The sequence below is a fragment of the Cebus imitator genome, unplaced genomic scaffold (assembly GCF_001604975.1).
Source record: "Cebus imitator isolate Cc_AM_T3 unplaced genomic scaffold, Cebus_imitator-1.0 Scaffold82, whole genome shotgun sequence".
Classification (NCBI taxonomy): domain Eukaryota; kingdom Metazoa; phylum Chordata; class Mammalia; order Primates; family Cebidae; genus Cebus; species Cebus imitator.
The window spans coordinates 7,968,875-7,983,023 of NW_016107397.1; the positions used below are offsets into that span (position 1 = coordinate 7,968,875).

General features: G+C 54.5%; 1 protein-coding gene across 1 annotated transcript in view; it reads left to right on the forward strand.

Annotated features, from left to right (window-relative positions):
* The first annotated feature begins 1,443 nt into the window (after window positions 1-1,443).
* The window catches only part of RADIL (Rap associating with DIL domain), a 78,071-nt gene continuing 65,365 nt past the window's right edge, over window positions 1,444-14,149 (forward strand). Inside the window, exons 1-2 of the mRNA XM_017533768.2 lie at window positions 1,444-1,561; window positions 6,353-6,951. Coding sequence (XP_017389257.1) covers window positions 6,417-6,951 — 535 coding nt within the window. The 5' untranslated portion in view covers window positions 1,444-1,561; window positions 6,353-6,416. The remainder of the gene's footprint in view (window positions 1,562-6,352; window positions 6,952-14,149) is intronic.

Sequence of the window (14,149 nt, forward strand, 5' to 3'; positions counted from 1 at the left end):
CAAATCTGTCTCTCTGTGCTGGCTTTAAGGCAGTATTTTATTAGAAAAGGTTTAGGAGGTGGATTTTAGGATTAGCAGGTGATAGGTAGAGGAAAGGGGAGGGCTGAAATGTCTCAGACATCTCTATCTCACAAGAATTGATGTGAGCATTAAGTGAGGTGGCCGAGGTTGCCTAGGGCCTGGCACATGGAAAGTTGTCAATGTTTATTCCCATACCCATCAATGTCTATTTCTACCTCCATTGTGAATATGGGGTCATTACTACTGGAAATCACACCATGATAGCTGTCCACAAAAAGGTTCACTCCCGGGCTAGGGGCAGTGGCTCACACCTGTAATCCCAGCACTTTGGGAGGCTGAGGCAGGCAGATCACGAGGTCAAGAGATTGAGATCATCCTGGCCAACATGGTAAAAACCTGTCTCTACTAAAAATACAAAATTAGCTGGGCGTGGTGGCGAGCATCTGTAGTCCCAGTTACTCGGGAGGCTAAGGCAGGAGAATCGCTTGAACCCAGGAGACAGAGGTTGCAGTGAGCAGAGATTGTACCACTGCACTCCAGCCTGAGAAACAGTGAAACTCCATCTCAAAAAAAAAAAAAAAAAAAAAAAAGAGGTTTATTCCCAGGGCCTGGGTTCTGCATATTGATTCCAAGCCACCTGAATCTCCCAGCTCCAGCCCACATTCCTCAAAGGGAAAATCCCGGCCAAAGTGCTGAGGACACAGCTGGTTTTTAAACAAGTCCCCAGGGAGGGTAGTTGGGGCCACAGCCCACAGCTGACCTGGCCTTTTTTTTTGCATCATTGTAAGCAGGAGTGCCATGACCTGATTTGTCTTTTAAAACTCTGGGTGAGACAGAATGTAGGGGAGAGGGAATTCCTCCCTTCTTCCTTTTCAGTGTCTTAGATGTTCATTAATTGGGGGTCACGGCTCTACCCTCCTCTACACCGATTCACTGGGCTACTAGAAGGTTAGATCTCAAAATAGCCCACCCAACCGCGGAAGCACAGAGCCTACAAGCAACTCAGGGACGTAGAACCGGCCCCGCCCTTCCTGCAGGGACCCCTCTTTAAACTGCTGTCAGGTGGGCTGTAAACCCCGCCTCTCCACAATCAACCTCACCCCCTCCTTCAAAACTCCGTCCCTCCTGTGAGGCCTCGCTTCCTCGAGGCCGCATCCCCGTCCATGGGGTGGCCGGCAGGAGGCGCCAGAGTACAGCTCGCCTTTACTAGTATGTTAGCCCCGCCCCTCTCCTAAGGGCCCCGCCTCCTCGAGGCTTTGATCTGCCTATTGGAAGCCGAGGCCCAGCTCCAGTCCGCCTTTTCTCGCCCGCCCCTTCCCCTCAGGACCTTGTTTCTGCCTATTGGGCGCCGAGGTGCCTGCTCCAGCTGCCTCTTCTCGCCCCGCCCCTCCCTTGGTGGCCCCGCCCCCGCGAGGCCCCACTCCGTCCGTTGCTTGGCCGGCAGGAGGCGCAGCGGCACGCGCGGGTCTGGACGCCAGTCCCGGCCGACGGCGGGTGGGAGCAGCGCGGGAACGTGGTGGCGCGGCGGGCTGTGCCTAAGGTGAGTGCGGGGTGCGCGAGGAGTGGCCGCGGAGGTAGGGGTGGCTCGCAGGGGGCGCTGCTTGGCCGCTGCCCGGGGCCCGGGGCGCGGAGGCCTCAGGGCGCGCTCTGGGACCGTCCCGGGCGCGGGTCAGGGCGCGGAGGGCAGGCTTGCTCGGTTGCCATGGAAACCGACCGGCTCTCGGGCCCCTGCCTGGTGCGTGGGGGGGCTGCACTTGGAGGCCAGCGAGCGCCTGCAAGGGCTGCCCAGACTTCCGGGGTCTGGGGGTCTGCGCTGCCGTCCTCCGCGAGCCCCTGAGTCTGGCCGTCCGCTCTGGCCCCGGACACTGAACTCCAGGGGACTCTCGGACCTCAGTTTCCCCGGCTGTGCCCTGGAGGGGGACGTTCGTCTGGAGGTTGGGGGACGCCGCGAGGGAGCGGGCCTCAGGGTTCCGCGCGCTTTCGCACCTGGGCCGGCAAGACGCCCCCAGCACGCATCCCTTCGCTGTTGCAGCCAGATCCCCACCCGTGCGCCAGCTCAAAGCCTTGTTTCCCGGTTATTTCTGTACCATTTCCAGCCCCTCGATAAATACTGCATTCAAGAAAACAGATGCTGAGCCGAGCCTCTGTGGCCCCGTAGGAGGAGCCCGTTGGTGGGGTTGGCAGGACCCTGGCCGGGCTGCGGACCTGCCTGAGCTGCCCTGTCGCCTGTCAAGTGTTTGGCTAATCTGAATTGCACAAAAGAATGTGATTGTTCATGTCCCCGGGTTAACATGGGCCACCTCTTGTGAATTCCAGACAGGAACCAGTCTTGAGTCCCTTTTGCTGGGGGGCAAGTCAGTCCCCTCTGCAGCACCTAGCAGGTCAGCATTAAATCTGATGGAATTCGCGTTTGAAAGCGTGGCTCCGGCTGGGGCAGTAAAGATAGGATTCATGGAAGGAGGGCAGAGGGCAGGGTGGGTGAAGCCTGCCCTTGGTTTTCCCTCCTGCTGGAAATCATAATGGGTTCCACATTGTCCTGTTGGAGCAGAGAGGTCACTCCACCCATGTCGTCAGCGCAGCCCTGACCTCACTCCCTGGACTCGCGGCTAGGACTTGAGCTCGTTTTTTCATGAGAAACTGGACCCTTCTTTCAGAACAAGAGGAAACATTCTTCAAGAGCAGCACCAGCCAGCACCCCACACCCTCGCTGTCCGAGCCCTGAGCTTTCCCCAAGTATTTGTGTCACAAGAGGAGCAAATGGGGCAGAAGAGGCTGGTTGCACTTCCAGAAAAACAGATCTGGTTACCCAGGGTGTGCTCCGTTCTCTGGGTCGGATTTTCCTGCACTCCTCTTGGCCTTTTAAAAAACGAGTCCATCCCATTCTCACAAACAGGCCGGGCCCCGCCTTCGGGGATTTGGAAGCCGGCTGCATGTGAGCAAGGGGGCACCCTCTGACCTGGCAAAGGGAGGATGGCCACACGGGGAGAAAGGCTTTCTGAAAACCCCAAAACAGATAAGGTTTGTGTGCACAGGGACTTCTGGGGGCTTAAGAAGGAGTAACTGGAAAGGAGTGAATCACATTCTCTCTGCTTACATTTTCTCCTGTCTCATGATGCTGCTAACTCTGCCTCTGCCTTCAAATCCCGCTCGAGTTTTCAGAGAAACTGCTGGAAAAGTGGGGGTGGGGGGCATGCAGGGAACGACACTGTGGAATTTGAAGCTTCCAAGGCTCTGGGAGGGGACCTCGCAGTCCTGTGTTTGTAATTTTCCATTTGTTTTTTATTAAGGAAGAATTGTGTAAATGTCAGACCTTACAAAACCTATATCCACCCCTGGGTCCCCACATATCAACTCACTTCTCCATTGTATTTGGGGGCCTTTTTATAATTTTGGTCTTTTTTTTTTTTTTTTTTGAGATGGAGTCTCACTCTGTTGCCCAGGCTGGAGTGCAGTGCTGTGATCTCAGCTCACTGCAACCTCCGCCTCCTGGATTCAAACGATTCTCCAGCCTCAGCCTTCTGAGTAGCTGGGACTATAGGTGCACACTATGCCTGGCTAATCTTTTATTTTTATTTTCTGCAGAGATCAGGATCTTGTTATGTTGCCCAGGCTAGTCTCAAACTCCTGACCTTAAGCCATTCTCCCATCTTGGTCTCCCATCTGGAGGCCTTTTAAACACTTGCCTCTGCTTTTCATTACTTTTCTGTGATGTGGGCTTTCTCCTGCATGGAGGGGGCTTCCCCGGTTTTTGGTGTCATGTTTACATCAGCATTTAGACTTCATTGCCAGAGGCAGAGGCTTCCTGAGCCGCAGTTGCCTGGTGGCAGAGGCTGTACTGTCCACCACCTGGAGTTTGGCTTGGCACCCTGGGGAACCTCCTTTGGAAATGTCCACTATGGGAAGGCGGTGGCTGATCCTCTGGCAGTGTGTGCTGGCTGGAGGCTTCTAAGTCTGGAGAAGCGCTTGCGGGCCCATTTGTGCAGCTCTCATGGATGGTTAATAAGTGCTGGCTGGAGAGGCTCTTTGAGGGGTTTTGTTCTCTGATTCCAAGTACTCACTTCGAAAACTGACCACAGGAGGCTGAGGTCAGACTTGAGGGCATTTTGAAGCCGCCGGTGTGGTGTGCCCAGGCAAAGCCACACATTTGTGATGTGAGCACTGTCTGAAAATGCTTTTGTAAATTAATTCGAGGCCTTTGACGAGTCCATTGGGGAAGGTGCAGCTGGCTCTGAGCTTCTTAGGATTTGACAAGGAGACTCATTGCACTGTCCTCAGAGCAAGAAAAACAAAGGCTTTCCTCCTTTATGGCCTGGCTTGCTGGGGCCAAAGAGAGCCTGGAGGCTGTGTCTATCTGCTCATGACCTGTACTGCGATCTCCATGACACCTGTTATAGCAAGTTCACGTCTTCAGAAAGCCAGGCTCAATGAAAGGCTTCGCCATGGTGAACTGTCAGCAGTGGGCTGTGGGAACAGAAGAAGTGGCAGCCACCCACCCTGCAGGGCAGATGTCTGCGTTCACAACCCAGTCTTTGGTGCGTGAAGCTGTTGGAAGTATTTTTTAAGAGTTCGAGGTCCTTGGAGAAAGTGCAGCTGCTGGCTGACCTGGGCTGGTTCTGGAGCAAGTGCATGGTGGTCTGATTTCAGAAGTCATCCATGACAGCTCTGGTTAGCAGTGAGAGGCTCCAGAAAAGATGACCGATGCCTCGGCAATATTAGGAAGAGTCCAGTCTGCAGTGTCAGCTTTGGAGGCTGGGATGGTTCCACTGTTTAGTTCCCTAAGGGAAAGTGTGACTCCTTGTCTTTGGAGAGGTTCCCTGGTTGCTTTCTATAGCCCTTGGCAGTCACCGTCCTTTCTAGAAGCCTTCTGCAGTGCCCACTGCACGAGGAGTGAGTCAGACCTGGACAGTGTCAGTTGACTGCTGCCGAGTTTAGTGCTGACCCGGGTCGCAGTGGCAGGCGACCAGTGACTCGGTCCACTCTTCCCAGAGCTTTTCAGAAAACAGGCTTTCCTCCGGGCTCATTCATCTGCCACCTTTGTCTTTGGTGAGAACCTGAGCACAGAAGTGGGCTGCAGGAATCAGGAGATGTGTGCGCTGTTTTCCAGCGTTTCACTGCATTGTGTTCAAGCCTCACCTTTTGCAAATCAGAGACCTGCCTTCCTTTTTCTCTGCCCTCCTGCCCCCACAGAGGTTCTGGAGGGAGACTGAGAAACCTTCTGGAACTCCTGGCCCTGGGCACACTAAGGATATTGGAAGTGTGATTGTATGACACGCCAACATGTCCCAAGACTGTTTTCTAGTTTCCCCAGGAGACTGCATCTCTGTGGCCTGGAGCGCTGGGCACCCTGGCCTGTGGTGGGCGGGACGCATGCATTCCGGCCATGCCTGCAACCAGCTCTAGAGGGGCCCTTTGTGCCCGCTGTGCTTAGGAGGCCACTCAGTGCTGTGGTCCCAGGGAGTGTCTCCTTCAAGCCAGGACAGGTCTCTTGCCCAGAGAGGTAGATTCTGGGGGTTTGTGTCTGGAATGTCTGATGGCTGGTTCTGTTAACATGGCTGCAATTTGCCAGTTTTCCTGGCTCCACTGTGTTTGTGATCCATTTCCCGCATTGCAGCCTGTGGTAGAGGAGACATGGGGTTTGTGCAGAAGTGAAGCTTTGCCCTCGGGCTGCCTGCTGCTCTTCTGTGGCTGTGGTGGTGCTGGGGGTGGCTCCGGGCAGGATATTCCTTGATGGTCACCGCACGCAGGCATTGCAGCCAGCACTTCCCAGAAATCCAAGCCCCATAGTGAAGTGTATCTTACTGTGGCGACCTCATCGCATTTCCCAGTAATGGCTTTCATTGAAGGACATCCAGCCTGTTGAGACCTCTCTGTCTCTGGTGGCCCTGAGAGCTCCAACCACATCCTTTACTCAGGTGCTCTGTGAGGATTGGGGCCCTGGTGGCAGGTCTGTGGGGCCAGGATGCCCACAGCCTGTTATGACCATTAGGTTTTCAGATGTGGTCTTGCTCTGTTGCCTGGGCTGGAGGGCCGTGGCGTGATCATAGCTCGCTGCAACCTTGAACTCCTGGGCTCAAGGCATCCTCCAGCCTCAGCCTTCAGAGCAGTGGGTACTACAGGTGCACGCCACCACACCTGGCTAATTTTTTAATTTTTTGTGGAGATGGTGTCTTACTATGTTGCCCAGGCTGGTTTGGAACTCCCAGGCTAAAATGATCGTCCTGCCTTGGACTCCCAAAACGTGGGGATGACAGTCAGGAGCTACCTCTTATGGCTTCATTTGCTATTGGGGCTTGTGATGGGTGGTGCTAACCTCTCTCACTTTTTCTCCCAGGCCACGGCTCCCTAGCGTCCTTTGGCTGAAGCCCCCGGTCCTTGTCCATGAAGCGTCACCCACCATGTTTTATGGGACGCACTTCATCATGTCCCCGCCCACCAAGAGCAAGCTGAAGCGACAGAGCCAGCTGTTGTCCAGCATGCTGTCCCGGACGCTGAGCTACAAGTACCGGGACCTGGACTCCACCTTCTCCAGCCTGGGCACCAGCGACGACCCTGCTGAGCTCTCCACCCAGCTCTCAGCCCCTGGTGTCCTGAAGGTGTTTGGGGACAGTGTCTGCACAGGAACTCACTACAAAAGCGTCCTGGCCACCGGCACCTCCAGCGCCCGTGAGCTGGTGAAGGAGGCACTGGAGCGGTATGCCCTGGACCCTGGGCAGGCCGGCCAGTATGTGCTGTGTGACGTGGTGGGCCAAGCCGGTGATGCTGGGCAGCGATGGCAGGCCCAGTGCTTTCGGGTTTTTGGGGACAGTGAGAAGCCCCTCTTGATCCAGGAATTATGGAAACCCCGAGAAGGTTTATCCCGGAGGTTTGAGCTGAGGAAGAGGTCGGACGTGGAGGAGCTGGCAGCCAAGGAGGTGGACACCATCACGGCAGGTGAGGAGGGCAGCAGGTTCAGGAAGAGCCTTGGGTCTGAGTGCTGAGGCCAGCGGGGGAGGGGCAGAAGGAGTGGCGCAGGGACGCTCCTGAGGCAGGCTCGCTCTGCAGGAGGCAGTCAGAGCCCTGTGTCCTGGATGTTTGAAGGCTTCCTCTTTTGTTTTCTGAGACAGGGTCTTGCTCCGTTACCCAGGCCGGAGTGTAGCGGTGCAATCACAGCTCACTGCAGCCTCAACCTCCTGGGCTCAAGTGATCCTCCTGCCTCAGCCTCTGAGTAGCTAGGACTTTAGGTACATCACTACACCCAGCTAAACTTTTTTTTGAGATGGAGTCTCGCTCTGCCCTCTGGGTTCAAGTGACCATGCCCAGCTGATTTTTGTATTTTTAGTAGAGACAGAATTTCATTATGTTGGCTGGGCTGGTCTCAAACTCCTGGCCTCAAGTGATCTGCCCACCTTGACCTCCCAAAGTGCTGGCATGAGCCACTGCACCTGGTGCTAATTTTTTACTTTTTGTAGAGATAGGAGTCTCACTGTGATACCCAGGCTAATTTTGAACTCCTGGCCTCAAGTGATCCTCCTACCTTGGCCTCCCAAAGGCCTCCTCTTGAACTCACCGTTTTCACCTCAGCTGTCTGTGAAGTCATAGTTTGTCTATGTGTCAGGAGGCTGGCTGGTGTTCCTCAGTGACTTCTGATATATTCTTGCAATGTTTGAGGCCGTATCTGTTCTTTTATCTGATCTGATCATTGTCCAACTCTCCAGCAGTCATCTCATTGACCACAGCAACCACGTGAGCCTTGTTAAATACAGGGTCACGGCAAGTCCCTTAGCACCTGCAACCTTGTTGGGGAGTTTTTGGAGCAATCAAATGAAAAGACAAGGAAGCTGTCCCAGGCGAAAACCTACATGGCATTGCAGGGTTGCAAGGTCTCCAGAGGTGACCAGGTTGTGCTTGGCCTGCCACAGGTCTGTGGGTACCTGAGCGGTCAGAGGCCTTCCTGAGGAGGGCCCAGCCATGGCAGCCAGTCATTGTCCAGTCCCAGGGTGCCAAGAGTGGGAGCAGCTTTGGGTGCCTGCTCCAGGCTTGAGAGCCCATGACCTGGGCCCATTATTTGTGCCTGGTTATTTATTCAGTGGTGGAAAGGAGTTGATTATCTTAATAGGTATGTGTCATAAAAAATAATTTTAGCCCCATGTGGTAGCTTACACCTGTAATCCCAGCACTTGAGGGATTACAAAGTAATTACAAAGGGATCACACCTGTAATCCCAGCACTAAGCCAGGCATGGTGGTGCGCACCTGTAGTCCCAGCTACTCGGAAAGCTGAGGTGGAAGGATTGCTTGAGCTGTGGAGGCAGATGCTGCAGCTAGGATCACACCACTGCACTCCAGGCAACAGAGTAAAACCACGTCTCAAAAAAATAAATAAATAAAAAGAGTAACTTCAGGGTGCTTTAATTATGGGTCTTAAAGTCTGCTCAGACAAGCACCCCCGACTGTCCTCCACCCCAAAGGCCACTGCTTCTGGGATTTGGTTTTCATCCTGTCCCTGCTGTATCATGATCCAGTGGCCCCTCGGAGGGACCAGTTATCCAATGGCAGAGAAGGGGTCCCTCCCCTCCTCATTCGAAAAGACCTCTTGTGAGGCCGGGAAACCTGAATGGGAAGAGGTGCATGCTGGGATGTATTCTGCACAGAAACAAAGGGTCTTCAGTGTCAGACACAGAATTTTAGTCATTCTTCTGCCCTGTGTTGCTGCTGCCAAGTGGAGGGCAAAGAGTGAGTGGGACAGGGCCATCTCAGGGCTGCAGAGTGTGGGCCGGGGCTGCTGCTGTGTGGCCGGGGGTCAGCTTGGCCAGTCCTGAGGCCATTGTGTTCTGCATCACTGGGTGAGGAGGAGCTCTGAGGAAGCCCGCCTGCTGGCACCGGTGACGGGTGATTGCCGTTGTAGGATGGATGGGGCCAGATTGCACATCACAGGAGAAAGGAGCTTGTCTGAGGCTCATGTGCTTTTTTTTTTTTTTGAGATGGAGTCTCTGTCACCCAGGCTGGAGTGCAATGGTGTAATCTTGGCTTACTGCAACCTCCACCTCCCGGGTTCAAACAATTCTCCTGCCTTGGCCTCCCGAGTAGCTGGGATCACAGGTGTGCACCACCATGCCTGGCTAATTTCTCTATTTTTAGTAGAGATGTGGTTTCACCATATTGGCCAGGCTGGTCTCGAACTCCTGACCTCAGGTGATCTGCCTGCCTCAGCCTCCTAAAGTGCTGGGATTACAAGTGTGAGCCACTGCATCTGGCCAAGCTCATGCACTTCTTTTGGAGTCATTCTGGCATGTTATTCAGGGCAAGCGAAAGTGCCCCTGCTCACAGCCTGTCTAACTTGGTGCTGGTTTTCAAAACCTGCCAAAGAGTCCATCAGGTTGCCCAGCCATACTAACACACTCATCTGGGCTGGGGCGGGTTGTGTTACCTGCCCAGAGCCAGCCCCCTAGGCCCTGGGGACTCATCCTTCCTTGCCGACCTTCTTCTCTAGCTGTGGCCCGGGGACTCCTGTGCCCCCCTGGCCATGCCAAGAAGGTTCACAGAGGTGGCTGGGTGGTTTGAGATGGAGCAGCTGGTACAGGCATGCACACATGCTTCCGCTCATACGGAACGGTTATTGAGCCTCTGCATGGAGCCGGGGGAAGGCTAGACTCGGGGGTCCCCATGTGGATAAGCCAGGCTTCGCTGGGGAGGACCCTGCACAGACCCCACTACTGCCGGACATCCCTGCCCCACGCCCAGAACCTTTGCGCTAGGGCATGTTTGGTTGTTGTGGTGACACATGGGTACCCAGACATGGAGATGTCCACACAGGTGCGCACACACTCGAAGTCTCCCACTTGGAACTGTTCCTGGGTGAGGCACCTGTGTGGCCTTTCCGTGGATTGGAGGTGGCCTCTGTGTGCATCCTGGGAACCTGCCTGAGAAGTCTCTCTGGCTGGCTTGGAGGCACGGAATGGGGAGTGCTGAGCCGTTGTGTCGTGTCCCACGTCCACCTCAGTGAGTGTGCAGCCTGCTCCCTCGCACCTCTCAGGGGAAGGACTGAGAGCCAGAGAAGGGGAGGCGGTGAGAAGCCAAGGGGTTGTTCACTGCGGCAGCTTCTCCAGCAGCCGTGGGCGCCACCTGCCTCAGGTTGGAGTGATGCGGAAGAATCCTGGTGGGGGAGGCTTTCCTAATACCTGCCGTGTCCTTTCCCTTACATACCCCCAGTGATGGGGAGCTTTGCACCTCCCAGCAGCCATCTGTCCTGTGCCTCCTTGGGCCCTGATGGGGCCGTTGTGGTGTGTGTTTGTCCTGAGAGCGGCCCTCAGTGTGGGGCACACGTCACATGTCGCTGCAGAGGGCGGGGGCCTGCAGTGAAACAAATCCTACTGAAGTGGGTGCTGTAGTTTCAGAAGGACGGCAGGAGGGCATCTGCCTCTACAGGCAGGCCAGTGAGGTCCTGCGCATGCCAGGGCCCCTTCATCTCCTGCATTCTTTCCCCAGAGGACCTAGCATGGGGCGGGCGCTGCTCTCTGGTGAGAGAACAGTCTGATCTCATCTGGAAAAAGTGGCAAAAAAGGGAAGGAACCTTTGGCCTATGCCTGTGGTGTGCATGTGTGTGTCCGTATGTGCATGTGTGTGTATCTAGGTGGTGTGCTGTGTCCGTGTCCGTGTGTGTGAACGAGTCTGCCCCAGTTGCTGAACACGGTAACACTGTTTTTCTATAATTTCCAGTTACTGCTCCTATGGTGAGAGTCACACTTGGCCAGGCGCAGTAGCTCATGCCTCTAATCGCAGCACTTTGGGAGGGTGAGGTCGGCAGATCATTTGAGGTCAGTAGTTCAAGACCAGTCTGACCAACATGGTGAAACCCCATCTCTACTGAAAATACAAAAGAATTAGCCAGGCATGATGGTGCATGCCTGTAATCCCAGCTACTTGGGAGGCTGAGGCAGGAGAGTTGCTTGAACCAGGGAGATGGAAGTTGCAGTGAGCTGAGATAGCACCACTGCACTCCACCCTGGGTCACTGAGCGAGACTCTGACTCAAAAAGAAAAACAGGCCAGGCGCAGTGGCTCACGCCTGTAATCCCAGCACTTTGGGAGGCTGAGGTGGGCGGATCACAAGGTCAGGAGATCGAGACCATCCTGGACAACATGGTGAAACCCATCTCTACTAAAATACAAAAAAATAGCCAGGCGTGGTGGCACATGCCTGTAGTCCCAGCTACTCAGGAGGCTGAGGCAGGGGAATTGCTTGAACCCGGGAGGTGGAGGTTGTAGTGAGCCGAGATCATGCCACTGTACTTCAGCCTGGTGATAGAGCAAGACCCCGTCTCAAAAAACAAAAACCAGAGTCATGCTGGTGGTCTGAGTTGGGCTAACAGGTTGCACCATTTCAGAGGAAGTACTTCGCCAGAGCCTCTCAGGCTCCTCCCCTGCCCCTTCACTGGGACTCCCTGCAGAGTCAAGTGGGGAGGGTGAGTCAGCCAGGCGCTTCCTGCCGGAGGTCAGTCATCATTTACTTCACTGCTGCCCACCTGTAGAAATTCACACAGGCGCTTTGGGTGTTTGTTCTCCATAAACATTGCCCTTCATAGCTGCCAGGCTCCCCCTGGTTTCCAGAGTCACAAAACCTAGAGGGTCTCTTCCAGGAGGGGGCTGGTGCTGGAGGAGTGAGTGGGCTCGAAGTGGTTCTCACCCTTTTTTTCCAGAAGGCTGGTATTTAGGGCTGGTGCCTCTCGAGGAGAGGGCCTGGGTCCTGTCATGGAGATAAGACAGCAGTCACCTAGGCATACTGGGGAGGGGTGATGGCAGGGCCATGTGGCTCTTGTCAGGGCTGGGGAAGGGTGAGGGGAGGGTTGGTTTGCCTTTGTAGCAGGAGTGAGAGTCCTGGGAAGGCTGTCCTTCCTTGCTTTCTCCCTTTCTCCTGTTACATTTTAGGTTGGGGCATCTTTGCTGAGGGAGGCGTTCGTGGTTGCAGGGCGTTGAGCAGTGTCCCTGGCTCCTGTGCCCCCACCCCTAAGTGGTAACAACCAAAGATATCTGCAGACATGGCCAGCTGTTCTCTGGGGATAAACCTTCCCTCCATTGAGAGCTGCAGTCTTGGACCTGGCTGCCTGGACTCGGCCACACCAGCCCCTGCTCACTGGGGCCATGTGGCTGAGTGCCCGCCCCAGGCCCTCAGGCCTGATCCACAGTGGTGACACTTGTCTCCCCCAGGCCACCTTTGGATGGGCTGGGGTGCCTGGGAAGCCCAGGGTCTCAGGGATGGTCACGTGCAGAGTCTCAGCATTCGTGCGTTCCTGGAGACAGGGACATCACTGTGGCTTTGGATGTCCCCTTTGTAAAGAGGCATCCTAGAGAGTTTGTAAATCAGCCAGGGGAGGTTTAGCCGGGAATGTTTAGGCTAAACAAAGCCCGGGGACACCACCACAGCACTCACTGGGCTTTTGGCTAGAAAACAGTCCATCTGATGTCTGGCAGAGAGTGGGCGCTCATCAAATACCTGTGGAAGGGCTGGTGCCCTGAGGCGAGGAGGTGCCTCTGTGGGTTTCAGCTCCCATGTGTCTGCCAGACTGCAGAGTGGGGTCTGTTTTCTTTGTGTGTGTGTGTGGGAGGGTGGCATAGGGACTGTGTGGCCATCCAGGAGTGTCGATGTGGCTTGAGCAACAGAGGAAGCTACAGCCCTGGCCACCTGGCAGCGCGGTGGCCTGCCCTCCTGCCCCCAGCACTGCGATGGAGCTGGCAGGCAGGCAGCAGGTCTCTGTTGTCGCTGAGTGCCAGCTCTGAGTTTGTGTTTGTCATCCCACCTTGTCATTTGGGACAGGCAGGAGGACTCGGCCTCCCTGATGACAGCCAGGGGTGTTCAGGCTGCAGGGACTGTTTGTTGTGTGCACACGGGAAGCTGCTGCTGCCTTCCTCTGCTGGCTGGGTGCCGTGAATTCTGTCCTCCCGTGTCCCCAAACCTTTCTGTGGTGGTTTTCATTTGAAATATTTTTCTTCCGCTATGACTCTGACTTTAAAATAACTCTTATCTTAAGATGATGGAGGTGAATGGATTGCTTTTCCTCTTTTTACTTGGGAATAACTCACTGCCGCATGACTGGGACTTCCTTTCCAGTGGATTTCCAATGACAGAGTCACTGTGGGAAACGTTCATTTTATGTGGTTTGGCTAAAAACAAAACAACCCCAAACCTTTTTTCACCAGCCTAAAACTAGAAAAGTTATTGAACTTTAAAGACATGTGTGAGCATTTCCAATTCAAAGAGAAAATAAAGCCGAATGGTTAGTTGTCAAAGCCAGCTGCATCCTTAAGTTTACCACTTAGACTTTAAAAAAAATCAGTAACCTTCCATTTTATCACAGAAGAACTGTTAGCAGCCCTGTTGTCCCCTGAGCTGAGTCCCGGAGTGGCAGCGTCTCCTCTTACTCTAGAGACTGGGATTACGTCCAGCCTCATTCCATAAGGGGCTGCCGACAGAGTTTAGCGTTAACACCAAAAACAGAGGGATGTTGTCACTGGTGTGAAACGTTTGAAAGACGTAAAACAGAAGACAGATGGTAAAGGTGTGGCCGAGGCGGACCTTACAGGGCAGAATTTTAGCCAGTGTAGGAAGCATGCAACTGGGGAGGGGGAGGGGCTCCAACCCCCCCCCCCCCCCCCCCCCCCCCCCCCCCCCCCCCCCCCCCCCCCCCCCCCCCCCCCCCCCCCCCCCCCCCCCCCCCCCCCGGGCCCCCCCCACCCCCCCCCCCCCCCCTCGCCCCCTGGTTGTTCAGGCACAGACCTCCCAGAGGGGCCATTTAGGCATCAGCCTGAAGGCACGGGTGCGGGGAGTGGGGAAGAATCCCAGAGGTTTCTCAATCCCTACATTCTGTGATCCCAAGTTCAAAATTCTTGATTTTCCTTAATATTTCGCCCCAAATTGGGATACCCAAAATGTCAGTATATGTCATGAATAACCAGTGATTTTGTTCACTGAGCAGCACTGAACTCATATTTTTCAAAACCTCCTTATTGTTTTACTAAAATTGATTTTTAAATTCTAGAAATATATTTTTTAAAATTTATTAGCTAGCATTAATTGTTTAGTTAATGCAACAGTGTGACCTGTTTCTGGATACGCTTTTGTGTTGTACCAATTATCTTTCTTTTTTTTTTTTTTTT